Source organism: Syngnathoides biaculeatus, chromosome 4, assembly GCF_019802595.1.
Source record: "Syngnathoides biaculeatus isolate LvHL_M chromosome 4, ASM1980259v1, whole genome shotgun sequence".
NCBI lineage: Eukaryota > Metazoa > Chordata > Actinopteri > Syngnathiformes > Syngnathidae > Syngnathoides > Syngnathoides biaculeatus.
The window spans coordinates 906285-922007 of NC_084643.1; the positions used below are offsets into that span (position 1 = coordinate 906285).

The 15723-nt window shown below is 41.1% G+C and overlaps 1 protein-coding gene across 12 annotated transcripts in view; it reads right to left on the minus strand.

Annotated features, from left to right (window-relative positions):
• LOC133499155 (AP2-associated protein kinase 1-like) overlaps positions 1 to 15723 on the minus strand; it is an 83252-nt gene that overhangs the window by 7752 nt on the left and 59777 nt on the right. For 6 of the 12 annotated variants that reach the window (XR_009794569.1, XM_061816790.1, XM_061816792.1 and 3 more), the window contains exons 3-18: positions 14228 to 14440; positions 10846 to 10964; positions 10194 to 10302; positions 9857 to 9999; positions 9633 to 9754; positions 9468 to 9549; positions 9251 to 9383; positions 8833 to 8936; positions 8490 to 8569; positions 8241 to 8404; positions 7923 to 8092; positions 6661 to 6848; positions 5288 to 5481; positions 5138 to 5200; positions 2221 to 2313; positions 1954 to 2055 (exon numbers count right to left, since the gene is read on the minus strand). Coding sequence is in view for 11 of the 12 variants with exons in the window: in XM_061816790.1 (XP_061672774.1) it covers positions 1954 to 2055; positions 2221 to 2313; positions 5138 to 5200; positions 5288 to 5481; positions 6661 to 6848; positions 7923 to 8092; positions 8241 to 8404; positions 8490 to 8569; positions 8833 to 8936; positions 9251 to 9383; positions 9468 to 9549; positions 9633 to 9754; positions 9857 to 9999; positions 10194 to 10302; positions 10846 to 10964; positions 14228 to 14387 (2026 nt within the window). In the remaining variant the exon portion in view is untranslated. The other 6 variants (XM_061816794.1, XM_061816793.1, XM_061816787.1 and 3 more) reach the window with 5 other exon arrangements.

The window sequence follows — 15723 nt, forward strand, 5'->3', positions numbered from 1 at the left end:
TACATAAATGCATACACACATACATACATTGTCTCACTGTTTGAAGTTAAACCAGACTAACTCTCCTGTTTGAGGTCAGTCGGGATTACCAAAGTTATTTGAACTGTTAAATGCCACAATAATGAGAGACAACATTTTAGAGAGAGAACAAATTTTACATAAAACAAAAAGTACTGTGGCTTTCAAGAACATGGGGAAGCCCAAATGATGAAGCCATGCCTTCGGAAGCTCATGAAAGGTTAAGTGACAACATGTGAGTTTACTCACAGCACACCTGGGGATGTATTTAAGGTCAAACCTCAAACACTATTTCCTTGTTTGAAATCATGGGAAAATCAAAATAAATTGATGCCTCAGTCTGGCTCATCCTTGGGTGCAGTTTCCAGATATTTGAAAGTGCCACGTTCATCTGGTCAAACAATTATATGCAAGTATAGACATCATGGGAATGTCAAGCCATCACACTGTTCAGGAAGGAGATGGGCTCTGAGTCCCAGAGATGAATGTTTTTTGGTTTTAAATGTGATCAAAAAACTAAAGACTTTATGAAGATGCTGGATGAAGCTGGTAAGAAAGTATCATTATCCAGTGAAACGAGTCCTGCACAGACTTGGGGTGAAAGGTCACTCACTGAGAATGAAGAAATACTCAAAGAAAAAAAAAAAGACAGTAGAGTTTTCAGAGAGACACAAAGACAAAGACCTTAACTTCTGGAGACATGTCCTGTGGTCTGATGAAACTAAAGTGGCGCTAGTTGGCCATAATGACCAACAGCACATCTGGAGGAAAAGGGGGAAGCTTGTAGGCATGAGAACGTCATACAAACTGAAGCATAAAGGTGGCAGCAGCATGCCGTGGTGCTGTTTGGCTGCAGCAGGAACTAGAACTCTTCACAAGATATATGGGATCATGAAGGAAGAACATTACATGGAGATATTAAGGACACATCTCAAGACACAACCCAGGAAGCTAAAACTTTGGTGCCAATGGGTCTTCCAAATGGACAATGACCCGCAGAACATTACCAAAAATGGTTAAAGAGTCGCAAAGTCAATGTCTTGGAATGGCCATCACAAAGCCCAGATCTGAATCCCATCTAAAATTTGTGGACCTGCTCAGATCTGAAAAGGCATGTACGAGCAAGACAACCAAAAAACCCGACATAGTTACACCAGTCCTGTCAGGAGGAATGGCGCAGGACTCCAGCAAAGCACTGTCAGAAGCTTGTTGAAGGATACCAAAAACATTTAACCCACATCATGGAGTTCAAAGGAAATCCTACTGCATACTAAGGAAATGTATGGAAACGGTTTGAGCTTGAAGAAAAGAATCTAAAAGGGAGAGAAAAAGGCGCGAGCGAGAGCGCAGAGAGAGAGAGCGGAGAGAGAAGAGAGAGCGAGAGAGAGAGAGAAGCGAGGAGAGAGAGAGAGAGAGAGAACGAGCGAAGAGAGAGGAGGAGAAGAGAGCGAGAGCGCTAGACTCTATAGTGAGCGATCTCGAGCGATCTCTCTATCTCTCTATCTCTATCTCTCTCTCTCTCTCTCTCTCTCTCTCTCTCTCTCTCTCTCTCTCTCTCAGAAAGTGAGGCAAAAAATTAAATGTGTGCTTTGGCACAGTGTATGTAAACTTTTGGTTTCAACTGTATTTGTTCAGACAACACAAGTATTGGAATTTGTTAGCTACATCTGAAAAAAAAAAAAAAACTTTTACATTATAATTTGATGGGAGAATAATGCAGATATTATATGTGCAGTAAATATATGTTTTATGATGCCAAAAATTTGACCCTGAACCAAGTTATTTCAATTTCATGCAAGAACAATTTCTAGCATGAAACTTACTTCCAATCCAAGCAACACTTAAGTTATAGTCAATCAAACTCTGCCCATAAACAGATGAGAAATATATTTATATTCCGTTTTTGTCTCCTATGATGAGGCCTACAACGCTAACCTGGCATGCTGGCAGAAGTGAGCTCTGACTGGGCCGATTGCCGTTGGGCTCGAGGGGCTTCCAACCCAGGAATCAGTGAATCCACACACACCCCTGCCTTTGCTATGCAAACATAAGAGGAGAATGCAAGAAAGAACTATTTCCTTCCCTAAGACATCTTGCTGAGGTTGCAAATGCATGACAGAAAGTGAAGGAAGGCAACAGAAATGCATGTAAAGTGGAAAGTTTTTTCCAATACGACTGGGAACAAAAACAAAAAGATGGTACCAGCGTTTGTACTCAGAGGTTCAGCCAGGGTTAAGAGGTCAGGGTGGAGTAGAGAGGTTTCGTGAGACTTCGGTCCATGATTAATCAACTTGTCTGAGGGACACATACAAACATGGCAGGGGACACAAAAGACAAATCGGAGGAGTTTCCAAGAAAAGCATCAACAGAACAGCAATAGTAGACATTTGAGCAATGTTAGTGTTCCATCTGATTGAAAACCAAGGAAGATTAAAAGTCAAAGTTGGTAGTATTTTATTGTAGCACATGCAATGATCTAATTGGTTAGTCACATAGTTCCAGTGAATACAGCAACACGCTTCAAATGAGAATTTTACCATGAGTATTAGGCCAAGCAGGCAAAGACAAGCTTGGGAAATAATAAGCAAGCGGTCAACTGAACAAACAACACTGAGCAGAGAGGGGCCGCGCCGAACCTCACAATTCATGACACTCTACAGAGTTGACAACACCACAGTTTCCTTCGGGGAAACACAGGATGCATCAACTCTTAACAGATATGACTTGATCTGATGACGTTTATTGAAATGCGGCCCATGCAGAAAGCAAAACTCACAGCAGTTCATACTTACAAGAAACTACAATGGCAAAAAAAATGAGGAGTGGGGGGGTGTCTTAGAGAAGGAATGTGTTGGCTCAGAAAATGGCACAGCAGATGTGACCATTTACCCGTTTCTCTATAGGAAAGAGCACTGTTGAAAAGCTAGTGCGAACATCAGAAAGTGAAAATATTGTACATTGCATTGTGTGAATATACACATATTGGCCCCAACATTTGGTGGTACACTTGAGGAGATCCAAAAGAAGGGCTGTATAAGTTGTTGTGAAGATAAAGTTTTGAGAGGTTTTCGTTGAACAATATACTGCATTTAATCCAAATTTTGTTTGAAATGGTGTAGAATTGCATCATATCATACCCTGTAAGACGAATTCATAAAACATTTTGATGACCTTGACACAGGTGTAACTAATGTCCAGTGAAAAATGTGCACATTATATTTCATCAAGACATTTTCTGCATTGTCAGTCACTCACATTTGACGAGCGCGTTCGCGCCTGCTCGCCATCACACTCGCAAATCTTCACAGTCAAGCACGAAAAATCACGCACGTAAAATTTGTTACAAGTAGAAAAAAAAAAACAATCAATATTGAAAGACGTCGCTTATTTAGTCGCTTATGTAGTCGCTTATGTAGTCTCGACATTAATTTAAGTGTTTATTTCAAAAACAGGACTGCTCCTTTGGGAGGATATAGATCATCTACTGCTAGCGCCGTAAATTACGTGAGATTATAATAATACGATTGGCGACAGGAAGGTTTGTTACAATGTATCGCTAGCTTGTTGCCACAAACGCCCATTGTGTTGAACTAAACTTTCAGCATTTTCAAAACATTACGTGTATAGACCGTTTGTGTTCATTCCTTGACAGGACAGTGCATTTAACTTTTCTTCAGATAAAGTTTGTCAGATCAATAATTTTTATTGATGAAAAATTTTAAATACCGTTTTATATCATGTTCTACTAACATCAGCTGAAATTGGAAATTATCATATCTGACTTTGAATTTTTTTTTCCATTTAAGTTATGTATTCGTTTATCCAGCCATCGGAGGCCCTGCAGCTCAGTGGTTAGAGCACTGGTTTGGTAAACCAGGGGTTGTGGGTTCGTATCCCACTAGGGCCTCCACTCCCTGAGAAGGGTTGCATCACGAAGGGCATCCGGTGTAAAACTTGTGCCAAACATATATGTGCGTTCATCTGAGATGATATGGTGTGGCGACCCCGAAAGGGACAAGCCGAAAGAATTACATACAATTCGTTTATCCATCCATCAATTTTTTTGCTGCTTATCCTCATGAGGGTCACAGGAGTGCTAGAGCCTATCCAGCTGTTAACGGGCAGGTGGCAGGGTACAGCCTGAACTGGTTGCCAGATAATCGCAGGACACATCGAGAAACAGCCGCACTCACAATCACACCTAGGGGCAATTTAGAGTGTCCAATTAACGTTGCATGTTTTTGGGGATGTGGGAGGAAACCGGCGTGCCTGAAGAAAACCCACGCAGGCACGGGGAGAACATGCAAACTCCACACAGGGAGGCCCAGGATTGAACCATGGGTCCTCAGAACTGTGAGGCCAACGCTTTACCAGCTGAGCCACCGTGCCGCCTGTTTTTGCTTATTTTATTTTTAATTTACAGTTTTATTAATCCAGTAAGTTATTTTAAGGTCTTGAGATTCCATCCCTAATCACACCCGCAACTTTATCTGCAAGCATGACTGACCACACCCGTACATTTTTCAAATGTGAGTGACTGCATTGTGCTTATTGTATGTAGTTGTTTTGACAGCAGAGAAAATCCAAATGCTCAAACGTCTCACAAAGACACCTTCTGTAAAGGAGATTAGCGGCACCCTGACACTACAAACGATACAAAAAAGAAAACTAAGCAGCGCTGAACAAGAGCTTAGAGGGGTTTGTTTCCAATATAAGTGAAGGCAAAAAGTGGAAATAAAAGACTCAGTGACTGAGCTCACAGGTTTGTAAGCACAGTGCTCCAGCCGAAAGGAAATCCAATTAACAAAGGAGTGTTTGCCCTCACAGTCGTGAGTGACAGCAAAAGCACAGAGCTGCAAACGAGATGCGCTCTAGCTGGAGTTCCAGAGACCCTATTCATGGAAACTGACAAGGACACACTGTGCGACTACTAACTTATGTCAACAAAGATGGGCTTCTGAAACGAGCAGTTGCAATTTTGATGTTGGCGACTGTCCTTAAATAAAGTACAAGGAACGATTATGCGCACTGGATATTGCAGGATCTCTCATTTTAAGATTGCATACAGTGGCTAAAGATGTAAATGCACGCAAACAACAAGATTCAAAGAAACTCTTACCTGGAAATGAACTGAGACCGTGAATGAGATTGTCACCCCTTGGATTTTCCTCTGGTGCAGCAGCTGTGTTAAAACAAAGGTTTTTGGATGAAACAACTCTCTCACATTTGTCTGTGCGTTAATATACAGTACATACAATATTGCACTTACTCTCAGCTAGCTTCGCAAAGTCTTTGTTAAGCAGCTCTTCCGCAGTTAGCTTGGAGAAGTTATCGTCGCCAAAGGGATTCCAGCTGGGCTGCGGATTGGTTGTAACACGGGCAGACAGAGTATCAGCGTCTGCTGGATGATATACAGTCTGCTGGGATGAGCATGGGGAGCCAGAAGGAGTTGTGCTGGCTGATCTACAAATCAAATAAAAGAAAGGTTACAGTAGACTTTAGCTTGTGCGTTACTTCTGTGGTCTTTGGTTTGGTCATGTATGCGAACAAAGTGCATGAAATGAGCAATTCTTGTTTAGCAAGATTCTCCAGGATGTAAAACGGGTCCCCAGACTTCTTTTTACCCAAAGATCTACTTTTCAAGCAGCCAGCCTCTCGCGAGCTACCAAAGGGGCAGGGGGTTGGGATGATGCTCCAAAACCATTTTAAGGTTAATGTTATGTTGCCTCCTATATTTAAAACACAGAATTAGCTTTGTGTGTACTGTATTGTTTGTACTTTCATCCTGGATCAGGCTGTGCCAAGGTGGAATTTGAAAATGACACACCATCTCATCCTGCACTTTCTACTTTGGACCAGACCTTTCCCACTCGAAAAAGAAAAAATCTCGTCCAGTTTAACCACTTTTTCTGCGATTTTTCACATACTCTGACAGTCATTGTATCTTAAAACCACAACATTTCTTTTTAGCTTTCTTTATTAATCTCGAAAGTAAACATTGGCAGCATGTCTCGCTCGTCTTTGATCTACGTTGTCCACACTGTGGACACTGTCATAATAGAATATATTGATGGGCTCCTTAAGTGCTGTAACACTTGTAATTATGAGTGTACGTCTTTTTTTTTTTGGGGTGGGGGTGAGTAAGGTAAACTAGGAAAAGACAGTGTGGCAGAGCGGCGGTCATTGTTAGAGAAAGTTCTGTGTGTTGCCTAAACGAAACCAATGGCGTCTTTTTTTTTTTTTTTTACATTACGTATATGAATTGTGCCGTTGGATGTAACAACCACTCATCCCTCACTTATTGAATCACAATGCAAAATGCCACAAATTGAATAGCTGTATGTTATACTTTCAATTTGCATTGGATTTTTTTTTTGTGCGCAACGCAGAATATCTGCGAAGAGACTGCATCAGCGGTGCACAATTGCACACACGCGCAGTTTAGAGGCAACAGTGGCTGACTTCTTTTTTTGGGGGTTTGGGGGGGACACACACACCATCCCGCAATCGATGTATTGAGCACCCCTGATGTAAAAGGATTGCTTTTACTCTGTGGTTCTGTCATCTGAATAGATTTTCTATTGCAGTGTCATGAACGTACAGTCATTCCTCATATCACTCAGGGGAGCTCGTTCTACTCACTTTGACTTGTTGAGGCTGGCCTCGGCCGCGGCGGCTTGCAGTAGCTGGGTGGATTTGCTGACGGGAACCCCGAAGATGGCGCTGTGAGTAATGTCGCTCAGGATGCGTCTGTGGCCGCTCTTGGTCGCCATCTTCGGTGATGATGGCGGTGTTAGGGAGCTGACTTTGTGAAGCCCCCTTCCACCTGTCTATGGGGGACAATGAGGCTTGTTAGCATGAGCAATATCTGCACAATGTTCAACAAAAGAAAACCACCAACTAACAATTCCCAGTCAGGATGAGTGATTGAAGAGAACAGAATAAAAGACAGATCATGTCTTTCCAACACCTCCTGCCAATAAAAGCCAAAGACAACACACAAGGTTTGGACAACCCTTTAAAGAAATGAGAGCATCCACATAAAAAAAGTACCTTAAGCTTGTCCATATTAGAGTTGATCAAGAGTAAGTAAATGCACTGATTTCAGATAGAGTGCTATAAAGACAAGGCCCTTTCAATGCCACACTGAATACAATTATCAATGACGATTCCTTCATTCCAAAGCCCCACAGCAGAAGTAGAAGATTGGCGATTGTTAAGGTCAGCTAATAATTAGCTCTGCCGGTAAAGAGCAGCAGACGCCACTATTTAACAAGATATTACCACATCTGGGTCAGGATCTGGTCCAATGACGGAGCACTCGGGGATGGAAGTCAGATGGTGACCTGGGCTTTCATGGACCTCATGCTGCTGCGGGGGTTGCAGTGAGAGAGCACGAAAACCAGGCTGAGATTTGAACTGCGGCAGAGTGGGCGCCACACTGACACTATGCTGCATTTGGTGGAAAACGGTCAATGCCAGATGATTCAACACCGGAAAATCACCGACCACTTTGTGGTCACATTTTTCCATTTCCAGAATATTTTTGCTATTTCTGACAACAGAGATTGGTGATCCAAAGGCATGGGGCAGAGATGGAGAAAAAAAAAAAATGCACATCCTGCGAAAGTGGGGGATTTTCTCTCCAATTTGATGCCTTATTCGATCCAATTTGAATATTAATGCTGTGGATGACTGCAATTTGATGCCTTATCCTATACAATTTGATTATTAATACTGCGTATTACTGCTTGAAATTGAGTGAAAGCATGAACCATCGATCAAGAGTGACAGAAAACCTGCAGTATTAGATTTTTTTTATGGACTCTATACCTTGGACCTTTTTAGGGCTTGAGTGCAGCCTCGCTGCATTTTATTTCTAGTTCTCCTACCAGGATGCCTACCTGCTGGTTATTCTGAGGGTGTAAGAAAGCAGAAGGCTGCTGGTGTTTCATGAGGAGCTGCTGAGGTTGCAGTGTGACCTGAGGCTGAATGCTGGTGGTCTGCATTGTGGGAGTCTGTTGAACAGTCTGGGCAGCACCAGGAGCTGAAGGTGGGACATTGCTCCCGACAACTAGAGAACGGAAGCAAAGACAACACATTAAAAAAAAAAAAAAAATCATAACGCCATATGCTAAGCCAATGCTAAAGTGTATCGATCCCCCATAAAAACAGACCCCTGGCTTTCGCTGTGATGTGGAGCTGGATCAAAGAGCTACTACCTATGGCCTGGGGTGCTCCGGAGGTAACGTTGGGCCTCTTGCGTGGGGTCATGGCGGCTTGTATGGGAAGAATGCCTGATATGGGCTGCGGTTGTGTCTGGGCAGCTTTAGGCCTTTGCCGAGGTGCTATTGAAGTTTCTGTGGTAGGAATGGGGTCTGTGATCCTGATGGGAGGGAAGGGGACAACGAACTTCTAATGTTCGAATATACTTTTAAAGAAAACCTCCAGAATTTTTGCTCGTCTCTCACCTGGCTTTGGTTTGACTCTTTTTAACCAATGCTTCACTGGCTTTGACAGGCTCGGGAAGTTTTGCAGGAATGGATGAATTCTAGATGAGATGAAATTAAATTATGACATCTGTGTCTAATCGGGGAGAGACAAAAGAAGTATCATTTCTTATATCTGAAATACTGTAAAGAAAATTCAGCCAAAAGTGCAGGATACTGGAAAGGAATCTAGATTTTTTTGGTATTTTTACAGGCCCTTTAGCAGCAGTCATCATTTTTTATTTCCTAGGTAACTAGAATGTGCTGAGCCATAGGAATCTGTGGTCAAAGTTAGAAATATTTATTTCTGTCACTCTGAACTTACATGTAAATTTGGAACAGGACACTCTTGTCGATTCAGTTTAAAAGCAAAATAAGATACTTGATAGATGTCTGGCCTCTTGTCGGGATCTGGTTCCAGCATATATCCTGAAAAAAAAAAAAAAAAAAACCACATCGGGGGATCTTGAACTTTCCGGAACATAAATATTCCAATCCACAATTGTAGAGAAATTGCAGACGCACATATTTTCAGGGACGGGGTTTTAGATTCCATCCATCCATAAATTTGCATCACTCTGATACACCATGGATTTTAAGATCATTGTGGGTAATAAACTTCATATATGCATTATCACTTGGCAACATACTGTAAAACAGACATTTTACAAATAGCGCACCTCCAACTACATACAGAATACAGAAAAACTAGGACAGGAAGTAGTAAGACTAATGCTGCTTACTGATGAGACAGTGCATATCGTGGGAGTAGCGTGAATGATCTGGAATAGTGAAACTGCCATCACAGATAGCAACTTGGCTCTCCCCAAAAGGAAGCGTGAAGAAGCACAATTTATAAAGTAGGCATCCCATAGCCTGGACACAAAATTGCAAAAACAAAAGTTAACGTAAGCCCAGTGTACACTTATGCGCTAATATTATGTGATCCAAACACCTCACCCATATATCTGCCTTCGTTGTGATGACTTTACCAGCGTAGAGGTTGACCATCTCTGGAGCGCGATATGATAAAGTCGTGTACCTGGTGTAAAGAGCCACGTCATTTAAAAAAATAAAATGAAATATGCAATTACAAGCAAAAGGCCAGTGGCACAGAAAACTGACTTTTTGATTTCCTCCTCAATGACAGGTACACCATCTGTCTGCGGGTTCAGGAAGATGTTTGTAGCACTTCCAAAGTCACACAGCACATAATGTCCTTGGTCATGCAGAAGAATATTTTCCACCTAACACATTGAGGAATAAAAAAAAAAAACAAAAAAAACAATTAACTGCAATTCTGTTGTGCAAGAATACCAAATAAATGAACTTTGAATCTTGCAACTTGCCTTGAGGTCTCTATGAATGATGGGAGTCTTGCACTGGTGCAGACGAGCAACAGCCTCACATGTGTCACAAAAAATCTGCAACACCTCTGCCTCTGTGAAGCCAGTCTGTAAGCGCTGGTTCATGAGGTTAACCACCTGTCCACCTACAAAAGGAAAAAGACATGCGCTGAAACAGCTGCTGCCATGACAACGCTCTACCTCAATCTGACATTGCATCTTTTTATGCAATCAAACTAAACTGTTCATGGTTTATGATTTGCTTAAATGCTAAAACCATGACTGAAACGATAACCCAATTATTTCAATATAGAGACACAAAAAGAGGGAATAAATGTACCTCGACAGAAGTCCATTAAGATAAGGACCTCCCAGACATCACCAGCACCAACTGCGGCTATGCTGGAATCCAGGAAGCCAACTATGTTTTTGTGGCCAACAAGGTCCAGCTATGTCAATAAACAGACAAGAAAAAGGTGGAAAAACAGTTACCGTTGCAAGGGTGAAAAAGAAAAATATGTTCATGTTTGTATATAACTAACTTTCTTTTGGCTTGTCCCTTTATCTTTTCTGTAAAAATGCTGTAAAATGAGTGGAAAAACTCACTATAGTCATAACGACACAGGATGTGACTGAACTTCTTATTTATTTATGCTAACATTGAGGACTCTGCTTTGCAAAATGACATTAAATCTGCTTGAAGGCCAAAATTACGAGACCCATGATATATTACTTTATGAGAATTTACAAAATAGTACGACCGATTAAGCCCCCGCCGTGTCACTGCCTTTAGCTTTAACAAATTGTTATTAAATTGTTTGTCACAATGTTATAGATATGACATAAATCTCGTCATTTTACTGAGCACAAAATACAATGAAAAAGACAAAAGGGGTGAGAAGACAACGAGCTAGAGTATAACGTCATGAAAAGCTCACCAAAAATTCACTCTTGAATTTCTATTTTAAATTTTGGGTTTTTTTTTAACTCACCATAATCTGTATCTCCAGTTTGCAGATTTGTAGATCGTGCTCATTGTTAACATACATCCGCTTAAGAGCGCACCGTTGACCCTGATTCGTTCGCACCAAGAACACAATGGCAAAACCTCCTGCCAAGAGATGGAACGACAAGAAAGGAAGACGAACTATTCAGTGGAAGTGGAGCTCACAGAACATTTAGACTACGTTAATGACACTGAAGTGTTTTTCATTGTTGGTATTCACCAGAAGTAAACATAATGCTGTGACTGTTCACAGGGGCTCAGAACTACATATAGTACTGACAAAGACCTACTCAGCATTTTAAAGAAGTTAGTGGAGTATATGGAGCACCTGCACCTATGTCATAAAAATCACGTGACTTTTGTTTATGTCGCCATATTGCCGGTCAAGCTAAGCATTGCTCAATGCTAAATCGGTTGGAGACGACACGGGAATATGTCTTGTAGCACAACGCCCAGAGTCTTGTCCGAAACCATCAGACATTTACAAGGTGAAAAACGATACGATCGGTACGTGGAAAAATTTAATAAACTCGGCATAGAGGACCCGTAGTCTATGTTTTCGATATACTCATGGATATGGTGAGTAAGTCGTTGAGATTTACACGGAAAAGTTTGAAAGTGTAGAAAAGTCTGGACGCATACGAATACTTTGTTGCTGGATCTGTTCTCATCAGGAATAAATCTCACAGTGACGGTCTTGACGGCTCGTGAACGCGGAAGTGTGTTCGGCGACACGGTAACCTTTGCCGGAATCCATCGATCTTTTTAGCTAGTATTCAATACAAATACCAATATTTAAATAAATGACCCCTTTTTTACGCGAACTCTCATTCATTAACTATAAGTGAAAAAAAAAAAAAAAAAAGAGGACTGAATCATCTCCATGGTACGTACACGGAACTGATTGCGGCCACACTTAACCTCCATAAACTTCTGCGACAGTTTTTTTTTTTTTTTTTTTTAAAACACGCATTGTTCTCTAATGACCCAACTTGGCATTATAAATACTTTTTGGTAATTTGAGATTGAGAAGAATAATTCCTACCCGAAATTAAAGGATCACTACACAGGTGTGTGCGTATTTTGGTTGGGCACCATCCATCGTGTTTAATTGCCGAAATCCATTGATATTTTCTGATATTTTCAGCTGGTATTCAATACAATGATCTCTTTGAATATCTGTCTCGTCTGTTGTGACAACCAACAGCGCAACAGGTCTCCGGTATTGTAAATATTCTCCTGCGGTTCAATGTCTGTCACAATGTCGAGCAGCTCTGTTTGACCGGCATTATGGGGCCGTGAAAATGGTGATGTCACGTGCAAGAGCTCTGTCAGGAGTCAGTAATTATACTGATTCAAGAAATCAATTCAAATCAGATCGTGTTTTTGACGATGTGATGTCATTGAATTCACTGAGTGAGCATCTAAAACCGCCTGTAATGACAGGACGCTAGTCAGTTAGTCATGTTCAATATAATCACCAGAAACATTACTAGACAGTCAAGAAATGGGGGAGTTTACAGTGAGCTGACCACGGTCATTGGACACCACATACGTCTGCAGGAGACATGATCCAAAGCAATGACATGTCGTGGCATAGTTTGCAAAAGGTATAATGACGATTTTATTGATTACCTGCCCGTCAAGAATTCTGTGCACTATTGATGCAAAATGAAGTGCCCTTTTCATGAGATATCCTGATAGTAATGATACCTGATAATTTTGGTGATTAAATTGTGCAGTTGCCTGTTCCTTTATCCCTTTTATCCTCTTTTCTTTACCATTCTGTATGGAAAAAAAGCATGTAAATCAGTGACTTTAAGAGGAATCATCTTTTTGATAACTCAATACCAATCTGCTTGAGATCCTAAATCTCCGTCTTGCGTGTATGTGGGTGTTCCATGATAGTTCAGACATTTTAAGACCCGCTGTCTAATCTGAGATGGCTGTACGAAATTAGAAGGCTTAGCAGCACTCCTGAGCACCGTTTGGCCTTGGTCTACTCTCTCGGGAGACAGTGCCAGAAGAACAACAGTAAGTACAGCTACAAATAGCTAGTGCCCAGTGACGTAACCAACTGTCAGGATTATGCTCCACTGGGTTATATATACACGATTATGCAAACAACAAAATGGTCACAAAAATGCACTTTGGGCACAGCCATAAAAAATGCAATGTTTGGTCCCACTTGTCATTCCAGTAATGGATGACGAGGCTTTAGAATGTTCCACATCTTTACAACTACTTTACTGCAAACATGGCAAAGATGAAACAAGATACAAGCCACATTGTTCTGTCAACTGAAGACAGATGAGCTTGGGGGCCTCCGGTGTTTTCTTTACCGACTTTGAGCTGAGTGAATGATTTTGCTTCACAGATGAGGGAGTAAATCATTGGAGCCATGTGTAATGCACACCATCAAAAAGTGGGAGATGCAGTACTTGCATGTGTGTCCAGAGGGAGACAGTTACCTCCCTTATCATGACCCTCGTGATGATAAGGGGCTCAGAAAATGAACGAATGGATGTCGCAATTGTGGTTTTCAATGACGTTACTTTGGTGTATGTTTGTATTGCTGTCTGTAGTCAGATGACCAGACCATTCATAAAGTGGCCAGACACCTGGAGTCCTGCCAAAACACTGTGATAAATTAATCAGTCTTTTTAAATCCATTATTCAACAAGGCCTCTTGGCCAACACAACAGGGCTGACTCTCATTGGGGTAGTGAAAAAGACCATCCCTGTTTAACCGTGGAGTAAATCATCAGAAAATTCTCTTTATTTAATCTTATCCAACAATAAGATTAAAACTATTTGGATGTCCCTGTGGCAAAACCATTGCATGATTGTGCAAGCATGAAAATGTTCGAGCCAGAGATGGTTATGCTTACAGTAGTTTGTGTTACCAATGTCTCAGCACGTCTTTTGTACCAAGTTACTCCCAGCCTCCAGGTTAAATGTGCAACGAGTAAATTCAGTGTGGCTTTTGTTTTTTGGTATTTGTTTTTTTTAGTAGATGAAGAACAACTGTACATATGCAAAGACGGGAAAAAAAGAGCACTGGACAAACAGATTATATTTCATATGAACCAAAAGATGTTCATGCATGATTAGAGAGACAAAACCAAATCAAAGAGGCAATTTAGGGTAAATCTCCAACTGCCACGAGTTAATAACCATGCACTACAACATAGTATAACCGGGGGAAAAAAAAGAAAAATCACGAATTAAACATTTCAAAATAAACCTATTTTGGAACGGGACACTGGATTAGTAAATTAATCCTGCTTCCCATCAGTGTGGCAATTAAATTAAATATCTCGGCTGCAATGAATTCATCACAAGAGCATGCACGTCCATTCATTCACCTTCAGCCACGATCTCTTCGATGGTCACTTGATGTCGTCCGATGCTCAGGACCCGGCCGATGAAGCTGCCTCCGCCGCCTGAACCGGCGCCACCTCCGCCGGCTCCCGGACCAGGCCCCGAGCTTACCAGCTCCCGGCGAGAGTCAAAAAATTTCTTCATTCCCACAAGGGATAATCCAAAAGCGACAATTCCAATTCCCAGTTGTAGAAAAGCTACGAAAGAAAAAAAAAACGCGTCGTTGGTTATTCGCTGTGAATCAATGATCGAGCTGGTGGCTTTGAGGTAGCTGGCTTGTAGTGAATGACAGCTGCTAGCTAGATGCTAACGACGAATCGGACTTCAAAGTCTCCCAAAAAGACCGGGCAGAGTTTCCTAGCTAACGCATTAGACGTAAAGAAAAGGGAGGACCAGAAGCCCAATCCCTTAAGTAGTGTTTTGAAAATGTGAACTACTCCTCTACTCTCCACTCTAAACAGCGGCTGCTGGATGACTGCACTGCCAGTCCGGAGGAGGGGACGTTAGCTCACCTATGCGGCTAAGCTAACCACCAAGGTGCGATGACAGCTGCATAGACGGGCAGCCAGGTATCTAGCAGCCGGTCCGAACTACCCAAAGCAGCTTATCTGACATGCCCACAGAAAGTGTAATATCTAAAATATCACATCACGTGTATTAAAAAAAAAAAATACCCAAACAATTCTCTCCTGTCTGTACCGGCAATAAATTTTGTTTCTTTCCCTGTCGATGCAGCACATGTCCGGTGATCTTTATTAAATAATTTACTAACACAGATAACCAAGCGACAACACGCTGGCCCTGAGCGGAAGTACCGGCATCATTTTACTCAATGTGATTGGTTTATATCACTTCCCCAGCCGGAACTATAATGGGTCCCTTTCAAAATAAACTGACAATGGAAGCGCATTATATTCACTTGGGGAAAAAAGATGTTTTTCTGAGTAATGTTTTCAAGGACTTTGTTTTTTCTGAATATCTATCTATCTATCTGTCTATCTGTCTATCTATCTATCTATCTATCTATCTATCTATCTATCTATCTATCTATCTATCTATCTATCTATCTATCTATCTATCTATCTATCTATCTATCTATCTATCTATCTATCTATCTATCTATCTATCTATCTATCTATCTATCTATCTATCTATCTATCTAATAGGAATAAAAGTAAGTTACAGTATTCTAATGATTGGAATAATACATTTTAGTAATGTAATAAATGAAAGTACTGCACAGTACTTTGTCGTACTGAAATTTATTATTACAGTAATGTGTAAGGGTTATTTGGTTCAATTTCTATATGTAATGTACAAATCGTCCCTGTAGAGACCGCTATTTACCCGCAAAATCCAATTCTTAGATTCTGTTTTAAAAAAAAAAGAATTGTACATTTATTTTAATACGCACACTAGAGCTCACATGAGTAAGTTCTTCAATTCATTATCAAATGAATGACTCCCTTGTTCCGTTGTA